This window comes from Lathyrus oleraceus, chromosome 6 (genome assembly GCF_024323335.1).
Source record: "Lathyrus oleraceus cultivar Zhongwan6 chromosome 6, CAAS_Psat_ZW6_1.0, whole genome shotgun sequence".
NCBI classification, from domain to species: Eukaryota; Viridiplantae; Streptophyta; class Magnoliopsida; order Fabales; family Fabaceae; genus Lathyrus; species Lathyrus oleraceus.
In genome coordinates, this window is record NC_066584.1 from 393,330,020 (window position 1) to 393,356,996 (window position 26,977).

At 32.5% G+C, this 26,977-nt stretch overlaps 1 protein-coding gene across 1 annotated transcript; it reads left to right on the forward strand.

The window, feature by feature from the left end:
* The first annotated feature begins 10,481 nt into the window (after window positions 1–10,481).
* LOC127094321 (piriformospora indica-insensitive protein 2) lies at window positions 10,482–12,947 on the forward strand. The gene is made up of 2 exons (XM_051033169.1): window positions 10,482–11,065; window positions 11,372–12,947. The coding sequence occupies exons 1-2, from the start codon at window positions 10,859–10,861 to the stop codon at window positions 12,611–12,613; spliced, it is 1,449 nt and encodes a 482-aa protein (XP_050889126.1). The 5' UTR covers window positions 10,482–10,858; the 3' UTR covers window positions 12,614–12,947.
* The last annotated feature ends 14,030 nt before the right edge of the window (window positions 12,948–26,977 follow it).

Here is a 26,977-nt window from a genome sequence, read left to right on the forward strand (position 1 = left end):
GTATTATGGTTTTCACCTTATCAACACCCAAGTTCCATTGATATTGATGAGACTTAATCGGATCAACCAAGAATCAAAAGGTTTATTGTGAGTCACGGGCATGGAGTCGGATTGAGAACAATCCCAAAGGAGTGTACTAAGGATAAAACTTCTAGATCATGTTCTAAAAAGTTCCCAAAGTCTTAACCCCATATATCGGATATTATAGGTTAGGATGACTGACTCATCAACCCGTAATATTCTCAAAAGAAACTCGTCTGAGTGTAGTATCCCGTAACAACTGTTATCAAGTCTACACCTGAACAGCCTTCGCACTACGTCCTAAATAAGCCAAGTTGGGTTAAATGTTCTACGGTCCTCAGCTTCTTGGACCCCAAACCAGAGAAAGTAATGCCTAACCACAAATAATTTGTGTGACATTAGTAACTCCGAAAGGGTCTCCACTGAGTGTATGGGTCTCAAGCCAACTTGTTAAGGACTACTCCACACAAGTTGAACATGACTATAGCATCCTCATATCTTAATTGCACTCAAGTTTGGGTTAGAACTTATCTCACCACTCAGAGATCATTGTTAGGGACCAATTAGTACTACTTTTTATATAATTTTATTGGTCCATTTTACCAATTTTTGATGTAATTACACACTTTTATTCTCACTATTTTGTATAAATGCAATTAGGTTTAATTAATGTTATTTTGAGTAGTTATTTCACATATTTGTTAGTTTTGTAGAATTTTTGGTCAAGAGAGCTTCGGAATGCATAATCATAATTTGGAAGAAGTGTTGAATGCAATTTGGAGGCCTATGTTTGAAGATTAACACTTGGAAGAATAATTGGATGAAGCTTGCAAGGCAAGGAAGCTGAAGTAGCTTCAGTTAGCGCCGCGATCTCCCTTTGCGTGGCAAACCTTGCGAATCCAGCAAGCTGTTTTGCCAAGGGTGCTATTTTCAATGCCAACTGTGTTTATGTCAATTCTGTATTTGTTTTAGGGGTATTTTCAGTTTTAGATGAAGAGGAGCATTTTAGGAAAGGTCAACCCTTTTTAGAAAACAGAATGGAAATTGTTCATTCATGGATTCATAGTTTGATATTTTTGTAAGAGAAAAACAGAGTTCTTACCATTTGCCTTTTACTTTCCAAAATGATGATGAGGAGCTAAACCCCATTTTGTCAAGATTGGAGGTAGTAGCTATTCCTATTTGTTTATGTATTTCATTTGACTCTTATATATGATAAAATATTGTTGATGTATTGAATGATATTTTTGCCCTAAGTTGAATATTAGATTTGAGTAGTTGTTGAAAGAGATTATTTAAGTCTTGACATAAAATATATTTTCAAGTAGTGAATAAGTTGTAGAAATAGATTTATTCACTACTCTTCTTTTGTATCAACCATTAAAGATTGCTATATTGATAGTTAGGTGGAGAAATCGTCTAAAGATTAATATAGTAATTATCACACTATCATTTAGACATAAATGATATTGAGAAGATACTTGAACATCATCAATAATCTTGAATCTATATAGTTGTCATAAGGAGTCATAAGCAATTTGAATAGTGAACTCCAATCTTGCCAAGCCTTTTACATTTGATTAAAACTATTTTATTGTTTTAGTGACATTTTACTCAAAAGATAACTTTCCAAACAAAACAACTTGGTTACTTTCTAAACTTATAACAATTTGGATTATAGAACGGCGGTAATAACAACCAATCTCTGTGGATACGATATTAAAATATTTGCCGAAAATATACTTTTCAACAATCATCAAGCATAACACACAAATTATATCACACAAACAAGTATACAAACATCAAATATACAAATATATATACATAAAAAAATAGGCTAAACCCACTGAGGACTACTCCCCAGCAGAGTCGCCACTTAATTTCTATAGCGGTAAGTTCATGACCATCAAGCTATGGATAAGCTTAACGTCGATAAAACCAGAGTCGCCACCGCGCTTTTATTGTTTCCAAAGGAAAAGGGAAAAGTATGAACAAAACCCAAAGATAAGAAGTTTTTAAATCAAAACTAATAAAATGCCAGAGATTACAGGTAAGGGGGTTGGTTACACAGAGGGAAGGTGTTAGTACCCAAAGTATCCTAGGTACTCCTAGGAAGCCCTTTTTTATGTGTGTATGTGTTTTTTGTATAAATGATGTTTGAGAAAAATAGAGTGTGGGGATGAGAAAAGAATTCATTGATTATATTTTTGTGTTTGATAAGACCTTCGGTCTTGTGCCTACGTACCAACATAAAAATGAGGGATCAAAACCTCGTAGTTTGTGGTAGCAATTTCAAAGTTGGTGAATTTCTTTTAACAAAGTTTTAAATGAAAAGGGCACAAAGGGCCAAAAATTTGAATGGGGTTGTTAGTTCTTTTTGTCTTTTGAAATTTTAAGTCAATATGGTTAAGTTTATTTACAAATTTGATTTAAGAAAGAGTTTGAAAATTCGTTGGCATAAGGCCAAAGTTTCTATTTAAAATAAGGTCTAAGTTTGAAATCACAAGCAAAGAAAGTTTTTGAAAAGAGGGAGAGATTTTAAAATTTAAGAAGTGGGAAGAGATGAAGAGACTACCCTAAGCACAAAATTAAAAGTCAAGGGTTGAAAAGATCTAACCAATGGGATGCAATCCAACAAACAAGAATGTCATATAGAAAACTCACTTTCCTTTTGGACTTTGAATCAAATAATAATCAAGTAGAAACTAGCAATATCCAGACATTATGAGGATCAAGGCATCAAATAAAGATAGTCACATCCAAGCAAGTAACTCCAATAGCTAGCAACCTTCATTGTCTTCTCATGTATCCGATGAAATATTCCTTGATCAACTCAAAGCAAAGCATCAGACACAAGGTCAAAATAACAATTAGCACCAAGACAGAGTAGCAGATGAATTCAAACAAGATCAAAGGCTTGCATCATATGAATGCTTAGTTCACAATAATTTGGTCTCAAAATGTTGGCATTGGCTAAGTCCTTTTTGCACAGGGAATGTTGTCTAGTCCTAAGTCCAATAGTTCAGATCAAGATCAACAGTCCACCATACATTTTTTAGGGTTTTTGTTGTTATTAAGTATTTTAAGGTCCTAAGACCACAAGCAAAATCAAAATGCATAAGCAATATATACAATCACAAGATATGGCTCAAATGAGCAAAGTGAAAATGACATAATCATAAACAAGTTAAATGGAATGTAAATGGCAATGAATGATAAATGACTGAAATCTAAATTGCATAAAGTAAATTACTTGAAAGTAAAGCAATCTTAACAAGAATTAGTCAAATGTTAGTCAAGTGTTAGTGGTATGTTTTAATTGATTAAGTCTATCTTTGGAGAACACTCAACCATCCATTCACAAGTATGGATCCTTAAACCAAGAGATCTTCCATGAGAAGGGCTCCAACTTAAATGATTCAACAAGTATGCCACTAACTCTCATGAAAGCAAAAAAGGTCAAGTCTCCATACAATACCAGAAGAATGGCAGACTTACAATCTCACTTACTAGAATGATATGCCATTAGGGTCAAATTTAGCTCTATGTTAAGCAATCATAATAGGACTTATGTAGAAGTCACAACTATCTCAGGTCGGGCAATAAAAATTTAGGTGTTAATGAATGTTAGAGAATTGGTATGAAGAACCAAACTCCTAAAACATACCACACACTAAAAGAAACGATCAAGAGGGAGGGGCCTATCTCAGTCATACTTGTATTGGTTCATCTGACACAAGGTCATTGATGAACCAATTAGTCTTAAGATATTAGATATTTCATTGGTCAAGTGAGAGAATGGGAAAGAATAGGGATGAAGATGAAGAGGGAGGGGAAGATAGAAACACAAATTGACCAAGGGAGGACTTTCATCAAATTAAAACTATTCATTCATTTTGGGAGACGAAATATACATTTCATCAATCCCATAAATTCAATGGTTTTAATCCAACAAAAGTCAAATCAACCTTGACCAAGGCCCAAACAAATAGTCAAACATCACAAGACCATAAAAATGGCTCAACATACACATTTAATCAATTAAAAATCAATTAAAAAATGAATTAAAATACGTTTTAATTTGGTAAAAACCTAAAATCTATTCAAAACACCAAATAAATGGCCAAGAGATTTATCCTAGGTCAAACAAGGTCAAAGGACCTTAGACGAAAAATTTCACAATTTTTGAAAAGTCAGAAGTATTTTTAAGCAATTAAAAATATGCACAAAAACATTTAATTCATGAAAAATATCAAAAATAATCCAAAAAATGATTTTAATTCAGAATATGAAAAAGAAAATTATTTAAAGATTTTTGGTGAAAGTCCCATATTTTTTAGATTAAAAATGAAATTATTATGAATTAAACAAAATAAAAGGATTAAACATAAAATCAGAAATTAAAATAAAAATAGAAAAAACAAGGGCCATCAGATCTCCTTCATTAATTGAGGTGGCAGATCTGATGGCCACACGAGTTGTTCCATGGTGGTCATCAGTCAATGCAATGTACGCTTGGTAATCAAAAGCAATTGTCCAAATTATAACATCCAATCATGATCAGATGGCCAGGAAGGGTGACAACACACCACCAGAGTTAGGGCTCCGGTCATCTTCTCCGGTGACCTCCATCAGACTGGTCCAACTTCATTTCAATGGAAAATGAAAAACAAGGACACTATTTCAAAGAGAAAATACTCAGGATCACGAATCTGGCCTAAATTTCCTCCAATTCCAAGTATATAAAAAGATACAGGGATTTGGATTTTGAGGATCATGAATTGAGTTGCTTCGATTTGACCTTAAAGCAACTCAATCTTGTTGCCTACATTGGTAGGACTTCATCCAACCAAAAATCACAAAGAATGGTGAAGAATTGAGAGAGAATCGAAGAGATGATATTCTGGAAAAATCACCTTCGAGTGAGCTTCAAACTTGCTTGATCTTGCTTCCAATTGGCCTTGGCTTGACTTCAGAAGCTTGCAGAAGTTGAATTGGATCAAGGAAAGACTTGGATTCTTGGATTCAATCTCAAAACATAAGGAGATTTGAAACTCAATTTTCAAATGAAAACCTTCAATATTATCCTCTAATGGTGAGGGTTTGGATTGCAGGTTCAAAGCTTGGGCGAGGTGTCCATAATTCTGAGCAATGAGGGTCATATTTATAGGCTATTCATTTGCTTTCTACACATTTCCAAAATTGACCAAAAATAGAAATTCACTACATGCTTACATGGGCGCGTGATAGGCCCATGAAATGATGTGATCAGGTCCAAAATACCTCATGTGCAATGCTGAAAGCATGTCATGTGATCAGGCAATGGTAATTGGAATGTGATCATAAAATTCATCCAAATGAAGCTTTGAAGAGAAACCATGTGCAATTCCTCCAATTCTTGGCCAAATGAGATGATCTTGGACTTTTTGGAAATGTGAGATCAGGAGGCAAAACTTTCATGTTGAACACTTTTCCATTTTAAGTTTGGATCATGATGAATTTTGAGGTGGAAGTTTGGAAAATCAAACATGTTTGAAAAGTTTCTAAGTACCAAGTCAAATGTTCACTTCTTCCACCTTGAATAACTTTTGCTATGGGTTTCAAATGTAAAATGTTTCTTCATCAAAGTTGTATCTCTTTCAAACCTCTTAAATTTGGTCATAAATTAGACCTCATTTGGATTTGGCATGAAGGAGTTATGCGTTTTAGAAGTTGAAGAAAATCACTTGTTCAATGGTAATGACCCAAAATGACCTATAATGTTTCCTCTTGTCACATACCCTTTCAAGTTGAATTTGAAATTCTTCCAAGAATAAAGGTTGGATAGGACATATTGAATTTAATCATGAAACTTTAATGGATTTCATCTCATAAAAATTGAGCAAGTTATGGTCCTTGAAAGTTGACCTCCTAACTAGGGTTCAGACAAAATGACCTATAATCTTTCACCATAAAAAATGACTTTCCAAGCAAAACTAACTATTGAATTCAACATGAAAGTTGTTTGGAATGTCATAAGGAGTAATGTTGCTCTTGGAATCATTTTCATATGACAAAAATTATAGGATATAGGGTCTAGGGAACCCCAATTTTGACTTGTTGACTTTCCCTGGTCAACCACCATGAACCAACTTGCAAGCTTGAAGTTCTCTTGATCTATTGGACTCATGAAGGATCATATATGTATAAGATGATGTAATATGAAGTATCCCTTGAAATATTTGATAAATGATGAGGAAACTTGTTGAGGAAGTCACACAAGATACCCAGATGAATTAGGGCTTTCAAGGCAAGAAAGCTTCAAACTCTTGATGAATTCTTGATCAAAATGATATGTGAAGATCACGGGGATCCATATATGATGTCTAGAGTCAATTTGAACCATCTCTTGATTAGTCTCCTTGTATTGAGGGTCTCAAACCCTAGATATGAGCTTGATGGAGCACATGTGAACACACACACACTACCTACAAAAGTAGTAAACTATACATTGACATATTTTTTTGACATTTTGGTTACTAAATAAGGAAAAATAAAGTATGATTCAATCAAATGTGTTTGGTGATCTCTCACAATACAAGTCCAATGAATAAGGGGTAAGGAGGATGCCAATGTGTGATCCCAAAGGTAATGCATATGATGAGATAACATGATGGGTCTTAAGATAAAAATTGGGGTCTTACAGTAACCAACGAAAGCGAAAATCAAGTCTAAAATAATAATAATAATAATAATAATAATAATAATAATAATAATAATAATAAATAGCAAGAATGCCAAATATTTAATATGGACAAATTCTCACAAAGTAAGATAATAAAAAACTACAAGAGTTTGTTTAGGAAAATCTTCTACCATATAAAATAACAAGTATACACCAATAAAGAATAAAAGTAGATAAAACATACTTAAACATCATTCCCAAAATTATATAGATACAATTTACCAAATGATATGAATATCATACTTAAAATACTATCTCAAATTGATAAAATTTACTACACACTCATCAATCATTTAAAACCAATTTTTTCTCTCATAACAACAATCACATTTACTCTTTTTTTTTCTTCCTATTTCTTGTGTTGGGGTAGATATTATTAAACCATTCATAAACCAATTGTAAAAATATCTGGCTTGAACCACTAAAACTAAAACTAAGACATTCTTTTTTTCTTCTCTTCCTTAAATAAATAGTGGGTCTCCCCTTAAAAATGAGTCCACCCTACATGCTCCTACCTACACCCACATTATGTATGTCAATTTCACAGATCTCTCTATATATGATCTAAAATCACATTAAACATGTCTAGTTTTTTTTATCATAGCATATAAATATAAAGTATTGTCTCTAGACAATTAAAATTGATTAGTATTTAAATTTAGTTTCTCTTAAATGCAGGAAGATTTTGGCCGTAAATAATTTGTTAATATTTTTAATTATTTGATTGTTAAATTATTGCATGAGTTTGAATCCACGATTTTTTACTTATTTTGAATTTCAATCGTTAAATTATTTGATCGAAACAAATATTACAATTAAGTTGGAATAATTATTTTTGAGTATAAGTTCTAGTCATTTTCTTTGGCAAGTCAACCCCACAAAATAATGACAATATCCTGGTCCTGCTACACACACTTATTCAATCACGAATGACCTTCAATATTTTTCATAATTTAAACGAGCAGCATAATATTTATAAATTTAAAATGCAATAACAGAAAAAAGTAGTAGGAAAGATAAATAAAAAAAAAGTTATGAGGACAAAACTACAATCAATAATAAATAATTTTAAAAACACTCTTAACTTAGATGCTATTATACTAAACTTTAAGAGGTTTTTGTTTTTAATTATGATAATGACGATTAAATTTCTCTTTCGAAGCATCTACTCCTATATATGAGAAATGATATGAGTGAAACTTATAATGATTTTGTTTTAATTATGATCTTTTACAAAATACAATTTTACAACCTTACAACCTTAGAAATGCTATGAGTATCTTATCGTAAAACAAATTACTTTGCGGAAAACAACCTCCAAAATAGAATATGTATTCTGTTGCAATTGATCAAAGTTTTATAACATGTAAATTACAAATTGTTTTACAAAACACCTTGTAGATTCCATTGCAAGGAGATTAGATTAGTTAGAGAGAAGTAAAACACAAGAAATAGCGGATGACCTAGAAAAATTATAAGAAAAATATTAGGAAATATCTCTAGATTAAGGAATTGGATAAAAACATGATTTTGCATAAAATTAGGACATAATTTGACCCATGAAATCAATTTCACTTAATGGAATAAGACTTACTTATTGTTGTTTACAAAACAAGATTTTACAAGCTTGCAACAAAATCTTCTACATGGATCAAATAACAAGACAAACTCATTTACGTAGCTGATCCACATATCCAATAACTAAACGATTCTCCTGAATCAACCTCCCAGATATTTGGAATATTTAATCATAACTTGCGAAAGTTTTATAGAATGTAAAATTAGACTAATAGTCGAGACTATTCCTCTTGAGACTCGAGTAATCATTACAATCTCATAATTTTATTAATTGAATTTGCAAATATCTGTGTTAGGTCTCGGGTTTCAACTAAACTAAATGTCCTGAATCCATAGACCGGAGAAAACATTAAACTCAAATAATTATATAATTATAAAAACAAAGATGTTTTACATAAACAATCGCGAAAAATTACAAAGATCACATGTTCAGGCATAATCATCTAAATGGAACATAATCTCGCTAACTAACCATCCATTGTTAACTGATTCATGGTTTTAACAATAGAAAAACAAAAATGAAGACTTACAACGATTAGATATGATCTCCTAATGACGACATCCTTCGTTTTCCCATCTCATTGGTACAAAAATGTGCCTTAGACTCACAAAAAATTGCAACCCTAATAACTAAACATGTTTGTTAATTTATAGAAAAAATCTCAAAAACAATAGATCGCGCCGCTCCTACACTTTATCGTATGTGATCTGAAGATTGTTTGTTTTGCAAATCTGGAAGAGAGTTTGGATCGCGCCACTCACTTTTAAGCTTGTCTCTTTGGCTCTTTTACACGTGATAGCACTACAATGCTTTGAAAGTATGTTGTTTTTAATCGTTTCTTGTAATTTTCCTCTGATTTACTTCTGTTCTTCATGCATTAGTCCTCTTATTGCGTTTTCATCATAATTTACACATTAAATATAATATGAAATTTGCCTAGTTATGATAATTAGATCTTTTTTACAAATTTTTGAAATCTTTATTAAAACCTACAATATAAAAAGGCAGTAACGGTAAATGTTCTTAAAAACATCGAAATTGAATATTAAAAACAAACTATAATGATTTTTATTTGGGATTTTCGAAAATAGAAAGTCTATTTAATGTGACAATAACTCCACTTTAAAGATAAGATTGTAATAATTGAACTCAAGACCAACATTAAACATAAAAATGGATATGAAAGTCATATCAATGTTCAACATTGTTAAGAGTTCCGAACGGTTAAATATATTTATATATTTGGTCAATCTAAAAGTAACTTTTTCGTGTAAGATAAGTCCATTTAAGTTAAATTTTCATAATGAGATACAAGTTCTTTAAACAATGTGTAACATTGATATTTGAATTAACCATAAGTAACTCCAAATCAACATGACTAGCATTAGAGGGATTCACCATTACCTCACTTATATTGGACATTTCCTGCATATACTGATCAAGATGTTGATAACCATCGCACAATTGTTTATGACAAACCAAACAAACACCTTACAAGTTAGGCACTCCAAAAACCACATAGACATGAAACATAAATAATATTGTTGTGACTACAAATTTTGATATAAAATAGACCAAACGGGTTTCATTTGAGTACAAAGCATGGTCCAATTCTGTACCTAACTGTAACACACTGTCAACATAGCAATGTGATTCACTGCATTGTCCTTTCTTTTTCCCTTGTAGCTTAAACGGTGCTGTCAAAAACCATAACGGATAAAAGCCTCATTTGTCTTGCATGCATTCCCCCTCTCTCTCTCCTCTCTCTCTTGCATGAAAAATGGTCCCCTCTCTACCATACCATACCATACCCAACCTAACTCACTCTCCTCCAAAACCCTTCAATATTCACTTTAACCACTCATTTCTTCAACTACCTACAACCCTTTAACACTAGTTGTAATAGCACCAAAACTTGTGACTAATGCTTTTCATAAACATAATCTAGTAATCTAGTCATGAAAATCAATTATTACTACACTTTAATAGCCTCCTAAAGTTGTGACTAATGCTACTGCATAATTCCAAATAAAAATCAATAAGACAAATGAATATAGGGTACAGAAAAAGGAAAGCCTATATTTGCAATTCATATTATAGGTCTCACAGACTTCTGATCATATATTAAAGCCATTGTTATTATTATGACTTTTGAGCTTCGAGAACTGTGATAACAAGATATTGTGTTCTTTCTTTCTTATTCATATTACACTATACTAATTCTTATTCTTATATATATATATATATATATATATATATATACACTCCACAACAACATACTTCCTTAGTTTTTTCCCTAAACACAAGGAAGAAAACACAGGTTATCAGGCTTTCTTGTTCAGCTTTTTTGTTTCCTTCATTCTCATTTTCCTTTTATTTCCTGTTCAGCTGGAGCATATTTTCAGGATCTTGTTCTTTCTTTCTTTCTTTCTTCATACTACAATCCATTTTCTTCTGCTCTTATCTTCACTATGCTCATATCATCCTATAGCTAACAACAATTCTCTTGTTTTTGCCTCAATTAAAACAACATCATGAACTGTATTATCTCTGTCATTTTTGTTACTTTTACTATTCTATCAATGACTCAAGTTTTCTATGCACAAGAAGAATCTTCTGATGTTACTCCAATGGAGAAACAAGAACTTCAAGCTTTGTACTCAACCATTCAAGGCTTTGTTGGTGATTCATGGAATGGCTCATCTCTCTATCCAGATCCTTGTGGTTGGAGTCCTATTCAGGTACATTTTTTTCAACCTATATCTACCATAATGCTGTGCCAGAAATCAGATTTTGAAACTTTTCAAGTTTAGTCTTTGAAATTGTACTGTTAAGCATTTGCATGTTATAATTGTTTTGTAGTAATTGTCCTTATCTTTATATCTCTCTTTTCTGAAACTTTATTGGCCACACATTAAATGATTACATGTCATTTAAACCATGTATCAGAACTCTCAGAAAGTTATCAATTCTATATTGAAATTGTAAAAATAAAGTCAGAACATGAATTTTTTTTTATTAATTATTTATTTTATTTTCTGCTACAGGGAGTTTCTTGTGATATTTTCAATGGATTTTGGTATGTAACAGTTCTTAACATTGGACCTATTCATGATAATTCTCTGGTATGTTCTGATGAAAAATTGGAATTTAGACCAGAATTTTTTAACCTAAAGTACCTAAAAGTTGTATCATTCTTCAACTGTTTTCAATCACCAAATAGTCTTCCGGTTTCAATTCCTACCGGAAACTGGGAGAAATTATCCGAGAGCTTGGAATCGATTGAATTTCGATCGAATCCAGGTCTTATCGGAAACATTCCTCCGTCTTTCGGTGTGCTCAAGAATCTTCAATCAATGGTTTTACTAGAAAATGGTTTATCAGGTAGAATACCTATAGAAATTGGAAATCTTGTGAAGTTGAAGAGACTCGTTCTATCCGGAAACAATTTCAGTGGTGATATTCCGGATAATTTCGGGGGGTTAACAGATTTGTTAATCCTTGACTTTAGTAGAAATTCGTTATCCGGAACATTGCCTTTAACATTCGGGAAGATGAGTTCGGTTTTGAAGATTGATATCAGTCACAATTTTCTTGAAGGAAAGTTGCTTGATGAGTTTTCAAGTCTTAAGAATTTGACACTAATGGATTTAAGGAACAATAGATTCTGTTGCGGATTGGTGAATTCTTTAGAAGAGATGAATTCTTTGGAAGAATTGGTTTTGTCGAATAATCCATTAGGGGGTGATATGAGGAACTTGAAATGGGAGAATCTCAAAAATTTGGTGATTTTGGAACTGTCTAACATGGAATTGAGAGGTGAAATTCCTGAGTCATTATCTGAGTTGAAGAGATTGAGATTTTTAGGACTTAATGATAATAATCTCACAGGTAAAGTTTCACCAAAGTTAGAATCACTTCCTTCTCTTAATGCACTTTACTTGAGTGGAAATAATCTTAAAGGTGAGATTCAATTTTCAAAAGGGTTTTTTGGTAAATTGGGAAGACGTTTTGGTGCTTGGAGTAATCCTAAACTTTGTGTTCCACTTGGTGTTATGTCATCAAACAATGTACCATTTGGGGTGAAACCATGTCACCAACAAGATGAAGAGGTTCATTTGGTGAAATCTAATGCAAAAAAAGAGAGGAAAGTTTCTGGTGATATGAATATGAACAACACTTCCAATTTCATAGGCTCTATGGGATTTTCTAGTTCTGCTAATTGTGGTAATTTATGGTGGATTTTTATGGTTTTGGGTTTAGTGTTTAATTCTTATATAGTTTTTTAATTATGAAATATGTAACTTGGGATTTTAATTAATTAACCTTTTAGGTGTTTTTTTATGTTTAATTATTTTAGAGTGCATGACGGTTATGAATTAAATATTTGAAAGTGAAATATGGAGTAGGCTTATATAGGTGTTGAGTATAGGGTGGTACAAAGCTTTTAATGGACCTTAGGTTTTTAAAGAAGGCTATTATGGGTTTGGGTTCATTGCAAAAGCTATGGTCTGGCAATATGACAGAACTCTTTGCTCAAACATAGTTTTCAAAGTTGTTTTCAAGGGAGTAATAAACATTGTACAATAAGAGAGGAAAATTGAATGTTTCTCATCTTTTACTGGTTGGAATTCTCCATATTTTGTTCCCCTCAAGGAAACTTTGGTCTCAATCTTACCAAGTTTGTGGCTCCACTTTCACCATTGGAATGTTATCTCTGACTGTAAAAGTATTAGAACAATATGATTTGAAATTATTAGATTTAGGGCTACTTTGTTTTAGTTTTTAAAACATGGATTTTTTTATAGATTTAATTTTTAAAATATTATAAGTTTTTTTTTTAAATTTATTTATTATAAATTAAAAGATTAATTTGATATTCTATATCATAAACATACTTTATTGAAGATTAAAATATAGTCAAAATTATAATTTTTAAAAAATATTATATATCGACAGTGATTTTTATGAAAATCTATTTAAAATAATTTCAAAATTAAGAGATTTTTTTAAATTTTGATATTCAAAAAAAGTTTAATAAAAAAAAGTTTAATCGAAAGCAACCAAATTATCAAAATCAAATTTTGTTGCTCGAAAAGTAAAACCAAACATATACTTAATGTGTTTTTGATTATCCGATGTGAAAGTTGATTTTTAATGAATTGTTTATAGTTAAAAGTGACGTGAATTTAAAACTATTTATATTTGATTGGATTCATGCAAAAGTAAATTAGATAGTAAATTTCAATCGTAAAAATTATGTTTAAATTTCAAATAGAATCAAATTTAAAAATCATAATCAATTTTATTTTTAATAAACCAAATACATTAAAATAAATTTTATAGATCTAGAATTGTTTTTTTTCCTCTTTTAAAAAATAGAAACCAAACATATATTTAGAACCATATAAAAGATTTAAAAGAGACAATTTGTGTCTTTTACTTGCTACCTATTATTGAAATGGAGAAATACTCAACAATTCTGATTATCTAGTACCAACCAAATTCAAAGGCCTACACATATCTATCATCGTAAGACGAACAAAAGGTCAAACATCATATTCTGAATTCTCCACGGATCTACCCAAAAACCATTTTTAAGAAAAAAATACTCTTCTATTCCAACTCTCTTGTTGTTTTTGTGACTCTGTTAAAAATGACATCATTTCGCCTTTTTCAAATGGACCTTACTATACCATGTCAAACTAGAAGATAACTACTCTTATATTTAGTTCTATCTCTAAGAAAAGATTAAAAAAACATCATAAAATAAAATTCTAATGAATAACTATCTGTTACCCAAACAATCTAAAAACTCTATATCACATCAATTAACACACCGACGAACTCAATTATAAATAAGCTAGTTGCTAACTATTAAGTAATAAATTGAATTTGGAGACGAAAATATAAAAAGTTGTTGATAAATAATAGTAGATGAAACTAAAAAATTAAATTGATATTGTGTTTTAAAATTAGTGGTTGATTTAATTAGATGTGAAATAATTTTGAAAAATATTATTTTTCTTCCCTCTAAGCATTACACATCAAAGTGATATACTCACGCAAAACAAGCCACAAAGACAATGACACCAAACTTTTAAGCAAATAGAATAAGTGATTTATAATAAATCTAATACTACCTCTGATCATATATATATATATATATATATATATATATATATATATAATATATATATATTATATATATATATATATTATATATATATATATATATATATATATATATATATATATATATAAAAGAAATGTTATTTTAAAATTTATTAAATTGAATAATAAATCAAGTATCGTGACTATTCAATATATTTAAAAAGATAATTTTCTCTGATAAATTAGAGGAAAATAATGTTAAAAATGGTTGAGATTTTGTTGTCTTTTATTGTAGCATTGTTAGGTATATAGACATCTATCCATGTGTTGAGTCGTGTTGAAAGATAGTTTGGCAGAGGCAATATTAAATGCCACCATTCTCTGAGTTTCTGATCATCTTTCTATGTAACTCTCAGTCTGTAACAAACAGAAAGCAAAATGATATGTCACATGCTACTTGCAGGATTACATGTTTTCATAGTAAAGGAAAAAGATACTATGTTACTCCTACTTCAACTTGGTTACAAACATCAACATTAGGTTTTCTAGCTAACATTTAGTTCAAAATTATGTAAATTAAAACAAAACTTATAAAAAATATTAAGAAAAAACACTACTGTGTGTGTTCACTTTGTCTCAAGTCCACATTTTATTTCTTATATTAGAATAGAATGGAGAATATTGTAACAAAATCAGAAAAGAATTGATTGCACAAAATATAAGAATTTTTATGAAACAAAACATATGTTCAAATATAAGAGTTTTTGTGAAATATAATAAATTATATATAAGAATTTTTTGTGAAACTTTATTAATACAAAATATAAGTTAAAAAATTATAAATTTCATCGATTTTCAGTTAAAAGGAGAGAAGAAGATTAGAATTATTTGAGTTTAAAATATGTAATAAATTTTGTGAATAATACGAAAATCAAAAAGTTAAAATTATAATTTAATATATAAAAAAGTGAATTTATAATTTGACTTAATAATTAGTTTTATAATGAATCTAAATGGCAGTTGAAATAGTTTAGAACGCCTGTTGGAATTAAATATTTTTTTTATCTTAAGCTAAATATAAAACACAAATAATATTGGATATTTTCAAAGGAAAATAGGTCTAATTAATTAGCATCGATCAAAATAACAGACATTTTCTCTAATAAAAAAACATAAAATGGCACAAAATATATAATAATGCAAAATAAATAGATTATGAAAAAATACATCAACATCTAATCAGCTTAAAATGAAAATTCAAAAGTGTATTTGGTCGAATTTCTTGGTTTTTCTTATTGAGAGAAAAGATTATCTTTTTTTTATGTTAATGTTAGATGAGAGTGGTTTTGGAATTGCTTATGCATGCATATTGTTTGTATGAGATAGCAGAGACGCAGTCTAGATCTATTATTTTTGGTATGCAACAAAATATTTTTTGAATTTATTTTTCGTAAGAGATCTTGAAGTTTCAAGGTAGTAAAAAAAAAAGTGAAAATCCGTAGGTTTTTGCATCTGACGGAACAATTTAATGTAAAAATATTAAGTAATTTTCAAATTAATAAGATAACTGATACTTGAAAATGCTTTTAAATCTCTTAATTTCCTAAAACACCTTAAAATCTCTGAAAATTGGTGTGAAATTATTGCAATTTAGTAAAGAGAGTATTGTCTCTTTTGTACTATCATTAAAGGAAGTTATTGGTTGGTTTTTGAGATTAATCACTGACAATTTATGTTTGCATTTTGAGATCAACTAATTAAAATCTTTATTTTCTTTGTAATATAAGTCTCTTAAAAACTCAGTTTGATTTAAAGATTAGTCTCTCAAAATCTCTTGTTTTATTTGGAGATTAATATGCTAAAATATATTATTTTGTTATATTTTCCTTATCCCTTTATATTCTATTTCTTTATTTTAGGTTTAATACCTTTTTGTCACGATCCTAATTCTTTAGATTTATTTTGATTTCGTATCTTTAAAAAATATAATTTAAGTTCCTTTAACTATACAAACTAAATCACGTTAGTCCTTTCCGTCTATTATATTAATCAAAATCAATTAATAAGAATATATAATCATATATGGCTTAGAAAAATTTAATGATTGATTTAGTGACAAAAAATTGATCCCTAATAATATTTTCAGAATTTTAATTCTTATCTTCATCTTCATCCTCGAATTTGTTTCATTTTATTTCTCTATTTGTTTTAATAAATCAAATCTTTTTCCACTAAAAATACTTTGAATGAAATCAAACTAAAACTAATTTAAATCAAATATTCATCCTCAAATCTCTTCCATTTTATTTATAGATCTCAACTCATCAGAGTTGTAGCAACACACCACGCCAGAGTTGTAGCAACATCCTCGTGTTGTTTTTCTCAAAGTGGTTGTCTTCTTCTTTATTACTTTTTTTAATTTGTGCTTAGCTATTGAGAAGCCCCAAATTTAGTTTTGATTTTCAATGGTCGTTTTGATTTTGGCTCTAATTTAATTATGATGTTATTGTTTGGGTTCTATATATTCGTTTTCATTTAAATGTTCATTTTGAGATATCAATTTGTTTTCTTGTGAAATTGTTTTGAAACAATTAACTAGACACTTATTTGAACATTTTTTAAAGCTTCAAGCCGATTATTCATTATAAGATTTAACTTTTGAGTGGAGTTAGGTTGGCTCAAATTCTAAGTTTGTTGTTGTTGCGGTGCGAAAAATATTTAAGCATTCGAAAGTAAAGAAGTCGTCATCAAAGTTTATTTTATGAAAAAAGAAAATATTGATAAAACCCTTAAAGAATAAAAATATGATCATCACAATCAAATTTATCGATTATGCGTGGAAGAAAGGTATTAATACCTTATGACATTCGTTTAAATAACGATTATCTCTAATTAATTTTGTGAAAGATAATGTTAACTCTAATATATTTGATTTTCTCCTTATTATTACGACGTATTTACAAGAAAGAGAATGTTTTCTTTTATTAGGGTGTTTGACAAGATATGAATCTTGCTCTTACGTATCTCCCAATGCGATGGAGAATTCAAAACAACATAGTTTTTAGTAGAAAAATCTTGTGAGTTGGTTGATTTTAACTAAAAAAGGATTTGATCGTGTTGAGGCAGAAAGAAAGTTGTTCGCTGGTCGAAAATAAAAAGGATTTGCTCGGGCTAAGAAAGAAAATATTTTGTTGGTTGTAATTACTTTTAGGAGGAAGACGAGTATTTGAGCTAACAAGCCATACGACTCGTATCCTCATACTTGACTATAAAAGGTTGTACATCCAATTAATCCCTTTTTAATCTAATTTTGGTTTATGTAAAATAATGAGATTCATACGATCAAATTTTACAACTTACATCTCAAAAACTCGACGACTATAATAGATGTACGTCTACTTAATCGATTATTCGTTCTGTATGCTTTGATGACTATTATTTTGTTAAAAGACAAGACTTAAGACGAGAACTAAGTTACTTTCGAGAGTTAGAATGGACAAATCGCATTCGGGAAGGAAAATGAGCATTTGAGCCAACAAGATGTACGACTTGGGTCTGAGCACTCAAAGATTAATAAGACGTACACCGTATTAATATATTTAGTTTATGAAAAAGATGACTCTCAAAATAGTCGGGTTGTACAACTTGTGTATTTGAAAACTCAACAGTTAAGATATATGTACATCTATTTAACTACTTTTTCGCAACTTAATTATTAAAATACATAAAACGAATACCATTCGCATTCTAAAATAATACCTACAAAAATAAACTTAATTAAATATTATATGATATTTCGTTTCGTATTCTCTTTTTATTAAAAATAAATTAAAATAAACTAACACAACTAAAAATACTAATTAAATAAATTCAATGATAAACGTTAAATACTAACATGCAATAAAGTGTGAAAATAATAAGAAAAAAGATACATTTAAATAACATATAAGGGTAATATGATAAATGATCAAAAGGGATAAAATATGCCTATAAACAAATAAGACAGAGGAGTGAGGTGCCTTCTTCCACTTCCAGTGCCTATAAATCAAGCCAAAATAACTTTCAACTCTCTCTCTCTCTCTCATGTTGGAAAAAAAATCCTCTCTCTCTCTAAAACACCTTAAAAAACAACACACCCTCTTCAAATTTTTTAAGCAGCAACACAATAATAACTTGTTGGAACAATTAGGGTTTACTTGAAAGATGGGGAAGAAGAAGAAGAATAGAGAGAAACTGAATTGTAAAAGAATTTTATTGAGTGAAGTTTTTGTTTATTTACATCATACAATTCCTTTATATAGACAACCAAAACACACAAAAAATCATACAAGTTACAACATGTTGTATTCGACTCTGTCAAATACATGCTTACACATACAACAACTATATGTCGTATTCGACTCTTCCGAATAAAACTCACTATGCAGCTACTTCGACTAGGTCACACAGTCTTGTCGAACACTGACTACTTATTGAAACCATGAATTACACCTTCTGACACACCCCTTAATTCATGTTTTCAAGATTTTGCATCCTGATGCTTCTCTTTAGCTCATCGAACCTGGCTTTCTTCAGGGGCTTAGTGAGTATATCAACTAGTTGCAGTTCTGACTTGCAATGTTCAAGTTCAAGATTTCATTTATTTACTTTATCCCTAAGAAAATGATACCTCCTCTCTATGTGTTTACTTCGACCATGACACATAGGATGATTGGCTAGGTTGATAGGTGACTTGTTATCTATAAACAACTTCGTTTTCTTAGGTTCCATGATCTTGAGCACTTCTATCAGCATCTCTATCCATACTGCTTGGCATGTTGCATACAATGCAACCACACACTCAGTTTTGCAAGATGATAAAGTCATAATGCTTTGCTTTCTTGAGGCCCAATAGATTTGAGTGCCTTCGATCATGAATATCTAGCCTGCAGTACTATTCCTCTCGTCTAATCTCCACTAAATATGAGTAACGTATCCATATACCTCTGCATCTTTATTGGTCTTCCATTGTCTTGGCATCAACATACCATGATCAATCGTACCCTCTATGTATCACAACACTTTCTTAATTGTAGTGAGATGACATTATTGGGGTTTCTCCATGAATTTGCTTAACAATTTAACACTTTGAAAGATATATGCCCTGGTATTGCAGAGATATCTCAAGGATCCAATGATTTGGTTATACTATGTCTCACTTACAAATTTATCATTTGTATCTTCTTCAGCTTTTCTCTAGTGTATAATGGCGTTGCAGTTGCATTATAGTTACTCATCTCAAACCTCAAGATGTCTTGAGCATAATTCTTTTGGTGCAAGAACACTCTTTCTCTTGTGTCTTTAAATTTCATCCCTTAGAAATATGACAAATTCCCTAGGTCGGACATTTCAAACTCCTGCATCAACTTTGACTTGACTCTTCTTATCTCTACTTCATTTGCACTTAAGATCAAGAAATCATCTATATACATGCATACAATGATTTGACTAACCCTATCAGCATCATTTACATACACTCAATGTTTTGTGACATATTTTGTGAAAAGTGCTTTGACCAGGAAGCTATATATTCTCTTATTCCAAGCCCTTGGGGCTTGTTTTAAGCCATATAAAGCCTTCCTCAATTTGCACACCTTCTTCTCTTGCCCTTTGATTTCGAACTCTGGTGGTTGAGTAACATAAACCTCTTCTTCCAATGGTCCATTATGAAATGTTGACTTTACATCTAATTGATGTATCTTCCATCCTCTGTTTGCTGCAGTTGACACAACAATCCCGATTGTTTCCAACCTTGCAACGGGTGTGTATTCGTCGAAATCAATTCCAGGTTTTTATAGAAAACCTCTCGCCACTAGTTTTTCCTTATGCTTGGAAATTTCACTGCTTGGTCTTCATTTCATCTTGTAGACCCACTTTACATCAATTGACTTCTTGCCAGATCTTTCGACAAGTTCCCATGTCTTGTTCTTTTCAATTACCATGAATTCTTGTTTCATGGCTGCCAACCAATTTGAATTATTCATGGCTTGATCCAAATTAACTAGTTTGCTTCAGCCATCATCTTCGCTTCTTCTATGAGATTACCATCTACATCAATTGCTTGATATGGAAATCTCTCATATCAAGTTATCCTTGTCGACTCAGTTCTCCTTCTAGTCGATCTTCTAACATTCTCCTCAAATCATTCTCCCTCTTGAGTTGTTGTGGCTTCATACTGTTGATCTTTTTCTTCAAATAAAGTTGTGACTGTATCGTGCTCATGTCGAACTGACTCCTAAGTCCAATTCCACATTTCGCTTTCATCCACCAAAACATCTCTACTAATTACCAGTTTATCATCATTTGTTGAATACAACTTGTATGTACCAGTCAAGTGATAACCTATGAGCACCATGGCCTAACTTCAATCATCTAGCTTCTTCCTCAATTTCTTAAATACATGCCTGAAGCACATTGATCCAAATCTTATAAGTGTTTACCAGTGATTTTTGATAAACAACCGCTAGTCTTCCAATATTATAGATTTTTGGTAACTTACAGGATCGACTAGATTGATCCTAGGACATGTGTCTCAAGAACTATTATTACGGTGATTTGACTCATGGTTAAGTTTGTTTCTGGTTTATGAACAACGAAAAGTGTTTTGACAACAATTCTAAACGAAAATTATGACTTTATGAATAAAGAGTAAATGACGATAACTTTGTAGGAAAGGGTTTTTAAAGATAACAAAAATACTTGGAAAGAGTGAAGATAAGTGACTTGAAGTAAATGTTTTAAGTTTTGAGAAATTGCTGGAAATGGAAACTTGGCGAAATGTAAATGCAAAGGTCAAAATAATGATAAAATACTGAAAATAAGGGCAATTCGACAGAAGAAAAGACAGTAGATAATTTTAGTTTAAATAACTTGCATGAAATAGATAACATGAACGAAATTATGGTGTTTTTCATACATACATTTTCAACATAAAACTCTTTTCTCTCGCTCTGGTACTTTGAGTATTTTTGTGAATTTCTGTATATCTGTTTGAACACCCTGAAATCTAAAACTAAGACCCCTATTATAATAATTCGACCCTAACGGCCTCTACACAGATGACTGCCACGTTCGACATTTTCAAGTGTTGCATGTCTCAGATGTTTCCACGTATTGGCCTGACGAAACTGCCTTGTTTAAATTTCAAATATTTCCTTCTTGAAGCTTCGAATCTATCAAGCGGCTACGTCGAAGAGAACTTGTGGAGATCTAAAAAATCTTCTAAGTCTCAGGCTTCGACAAGGAAGATTTGTTTACCCAAGAAAAGAATTCAACAAATAGCTTCGACACAACCATTTTTATTTATTCTCCAAAACATAATACTTCCAACGAACTTCACTTATTTGTCGAAATCTCCAGCTAACAAATTGCCCCCAATAAATGTCTATTTCGAATCAATGTAGAAATGGGCATTTTTTGTAATCACCAGATTTCGACCAGAGACCTTTCATAGACCTAAAAGTCCATATTTGTCAGTGAATCATGATTTACTTTTTCAAAATGTCTCATCAAGACGTGTGCGCAGTTATTTATCATCATGAATTTCAACTTCCAAGAATAATGAACATTAATCCCTGTACCCTTTTCTCAGAAAAACCACCACGTGGCCCACTACCCTGGCAAGGAGTAACCAATCAGCTTCGTAGGTTAATACTATAAAAGCACACTTGTCATTTCTTTCTTCCTTTTTACGAAAATCTTCATCTTCAACCTAAGTTCATCTTCTAAAACTTCTCTGAAAACGTTTCTTCTTCCCTAAAACCCTAATCCTTCAAAACCTCCAAAAAACCCATAACAATGTCTTCTGATAAACGACAAAAGCAATCAAAGAACATCAAAGGTGCTGGATCCTCAAAAAGTTCTGCTTCTCAGAACATTCCAACTAGCACAACCATAACTGTTGGGGATCGGGAGTACATCACTTTTCTAAAACTTATTAAAGAACAGAAAGCAATTTTTGCTTCTCAGGTAATGATTCCTTCCTTACTTTCTGGAAATGTTTTAGGGTTTTTAGGCCCATTAGTCTCTGAAGATCATTTAGAGAAATGTGTGAAGTTTTTTCCCTGTTATCGTACTACCAAACCCATAGCCAACAAAACCGTTTCCTCCAGAAATAATGAGGATTCAGTCCAAAGAGAGGCTTTTCAACTGGATTTTATCACTGATAGTTTCAGACCCTTTCGGTCTTGTCCAACTCTAGACAAATCCTATCTAGCTTGGTTAACGAAAGTTGAGAAAAAGAAAGCTTCATTTTGGAAAGAATTGGGTATTTTTGACCTAATCCAGATGTCGAAGCTGGGGTTTAGTTACTTCCAGCCTTTATTATTATCCAGCCTATATTTCTGGGATAACACATATAACACCTTTCATCTCCCTTGTGGAATGATGACTCCTACGCTTTTCGACGTAGCTGCCATTTCTAGACTTCGTCCGATAGGAGAAACCTTCGACCCCTACCAAGACTGGCGAAACTTGATTGATTTCAACGTCAAGAATGCTTCGTTCAGTACTTATATTAATCTGTATCACACTGATGGGGAATAAGTTTCTAACATAGAACATATAGCATTCTTAGGTCTATGGTTGTCCAAGTTCTTCTTTTGTTGTAAATCTCTGCAAGTTGCAAAGAGATTTTTAACACTCGCTAACCAATTGCATGATGGTCGAAGAGTGTGTTTAAGTGAACTCTTATTGGATAGTTTGTATGAAAGTCTAGGATCGGCTAGTGCCAAGTTAAAGGAGTATGAAGCTGGTACCAACTTATTACTATCCGGGCCTTATTGGCTTCTTCAATTGTGGCTCAATGCCACTTTCGAATCCTTTTTGCCAACACAAGGAAACATTGATGAAAGTTCCCCAGAGATAATAAATCGAAGCATTGAGGGCACCAGACTCCTTCAACTGATTCCAGCTGATGATGTTGACAACTTACAAACTTCCCTTACCAAATACACCTTGATGTTCTCGAAGCGTCACCATTTCTTTCCTTCGATGGCTCCTTTTTCCAGTCGAACCCATGGTCCTTCCTGGTTCACTGCTTCGCTCGAAGATGCTGTGAAGAACGCCAACACAGAGATCGAAGATATATGGCGTGCCTTTCTCTTCTCAAGGCTGCTTGTTTCTAGGATCCTGCCAGTAAAGAGCCATGTGTGTCTGTTGGCTTATCAACCTAATTTTGTCTCTCAATAATTTGGGCTGTGTCAACTTATTCCTGTTTATTTATTCAATCGAAAGTGCGAGATCTGCTGTGCAGGGACTGAATGGAGCGCTCGAGACATTGCAATCCACGAAGAATTCCATGCAAACTTTGCTGAATTCCAATTAATAGCCTATCAGCCGTCGTTCTACTCCACCAATGGTTTTGCCACTTGGTGGACAGATTTCTATTCCAAAAATATGTTTTCTACTGCTGAAATCAAAGAACGTCTAATGAAGGCCTTTTCATCTTTGCAGGAAAATGTCCACAAGGGTAAGCTTACTCACTCTAAAGAAATCCAAGCATTCCAAAAGTACTTTGAAATTGTCTATGACCCAACGGACCTTGTTCGAACTGTTTGTGACGCAACGCCAATTTTAAAAGAGAAATATGAAAAACAAATTGCCAAAAAGAGATTTCTCAAAGCTGTAAAACCTGAATTTAAATATGATTTGGCCTTTGAGTGCGAACCACCCAAATTTCCACATTTACCCAGTGCAAATTTTGCTTTGTCATTTTTTCCCCCTTACCCAAACTGGTTCATATGTGGGGACATTTTTCACATACTGAAAAATGACCAACAAAAACCTGCTAAAAGAGTAGTTGCAACCAAACATACCTTAGACAGTTTCAAAGGCTTTCTTCACTTCGACTTAGATGCAGTGAGAATTACTTCCTTGACATGTGAAGGTGTGAAATGTTTGGATTTCTTGGTTTTACAACCCCCTTTCGCCTTTTTGCCAATCTTTTAAACATTTGCATGTTTCGACTAACTCACATTCTTCTTTAGCTGTCGAAAGAAAGGTGGCGAAAAAAGAGAAGCCTGTGGCGAAAGCTAGTTCGAATACTGCTTCTAAGCCAACTACCTCTTCAAGCCAGGGAGTGCCTTCTGGTGCTGCTCCAGAAAAAACGAAGAAGAGTTCAAAGGTATTACATCAAATAACTTCTTTTTCTCTTTCGTATTTTTCTAACTATTTATAATTTTATTTTTCAGGGTAGTGGCAAGCCTCCTTTGACGCCCAAGAAAAGAAAAGTCCCCACTGCTAATGTAATTCTTGTCGAAGATGATGAAGAAGATACTCCTCCAACTCCACTTAAGAAAAAGCAGAAAAAGAATAAGGCAACAATTGCCCCTCACCAAACAAATAAACAACAAGATGTCAAAACCAACATTCTCCCTCCTCCTCCAAAGGAAACTCAATCCCAACCCTCTGGTGTTTTATCTTTCGACAAACTCATACTTTATTCTAACACTTTGTTTTCAAGACAAACCTACCACTCCACTCATTTCTACCGCCAATCAGAGTGATCCTTCGAGCGGCATGAATCCATCTCCTTCTCCGACAATCAGCGGTGCTGTCCAGAATAAAGGATCTTCGACTGGAGCCCAAAATCTCGAAGCAGATAACGCCCAGACGAACAAGAAACCTCTTCTCCTGGTGAAGATGGTAAAAGAGATTCGAAGCACGTTGACGAGAAGGACTCAGCAGAGAAAGAAGATTCTGAGGATACTCCCAGTAATTCTCCTGCAAGAGTTGCGTTCCCTTCAGATGATGCTGATGAGGATGATCAGGATTCTAATGAGACTGAGGGGTACTTTCAGGAAGATGAAGACATGAATGTGGGAGAAGCTGATCCTGAGGGAAATCAAACTGGAACTAGTGACGCCAACGTCGACACGGTCCCAAATCCAACTAAAGTTCGACCATCCATCATCCAAACTTCGCCTATATCACTTACTGAGGAGGAGAAAAAAGATTTAAAACAAAATGATCCCATTAAGTATGTAAGGTTAATGATGGCTCAAAGAGAATCTTCTTTAGAGCAAAGCATTTCTAGAGCTTCGACCCATTCTGGTGCTAGTGCAAACGAAGCATCACACGACGAACTCCTTCAGTAGGTGAAGAAGGTAGTTTTTGATGTAGATCTCTTTGAAGAATTAAGGAATGATGTGGGAGAGAGCTTTGGCATAAAGAAGCTGATAAGCAAGATTAACATCACTGCTTGCCCTACTGATATAGGTGAAGCGCTTATCGACATTCAGAACCTCATTGACCAAGTCTGTGCTGAATACCGTAGGGAGGTGGATGCCAAAGCAAAGCTTTTATCAACTGAAAAAGCTCAAGCCACTGAGTTTGGCAATGCCCTTCGAACTTCACAAGCTTCTGAGGAGTTAGCCGCTTCTAGAAAATTAGCCCAAGCAGAATTCGACACTTATACTGATTCGATACGTCTTTGGGAATCTCATATTATAGAATTGCAGAAGAAGATTTCAGATGCTAAAGCGAAGCAGGCTGCTATCCAAGGCTTGGATAATACTGAAGTTGATGATCTGGCGAAGCAGAGCGTAGATCACGTCGAAAAGGCTACTGCTATAAGTGATGATCTTGCATGCCTCAGAGGGGTTCAAGCTGTTGTTCAGTACAAGATTGGCTTGGCGAAGAAAAAGTATGATCGGATGAGGGCCACTATTCCTTTTTGATTTCCACCTGTATTTGTTCTATTCGACTCTTGTTCATTTGTAATTTGATTAAGACGAAAGCCATTTTGGCTAAATTTGGAGTTTAAATATCTTCACCATTTTGGCCATGATAGTTCTTTGCTTACTACGTTGTTATGATTTTAACTTCATGCACAAATGGTTTATACTTCTTTAAGTATTTCCCATTTACTTTTAGGATTCTTCAATCCTCTGTTAATTCTTCTATTTCGTATGCATTATTTGAAAAGGCTTTTAAAATTCGAAAAGGTCCTTCCCAACGTGGAGACCATTTTCCTAATGCTTTATTCTTTCGATCCATAGGTAATATAACTTTCCAAACTAAATCATTCGTAATGAAGGTTTTACCTTTGACTCTCCTATTGTATGCCCTTGCTACCCTCTCCTTCTGTCTTCTTAATACCTCTAACGCATGCAACCTTTCTTCGTCCAAATCCACCAGCTCATTTATCATCATTTCCCAGTATAAGTCAGATGGAATTTCTCCTTGTCTTTGGATTCTCACTGATTGCAAGTAGATTTCGACAGGTAATACTGCATCATGTCCAAATGTAAGCTGGAAAGGTGTAGTGTTAGTAGCTTCTTTAGGGGAGGTTCGACAAGCCCAAAGTGCTTGATCTAAAGTTTTGTGCCAATTTTTTGGCTTCTTCCCTACATGCTTTTTTATTAAACCAATTATTACTTTATTGGCTGCTTCGACTTGCCCATTGGCTTGAGCATAATAGGGTGTGGATGTTAATAATTTGAAACCCATTTCCTTTGTAAACTCTTGCATCTTTCGACCAGTAAAAACTGATCCTTGAT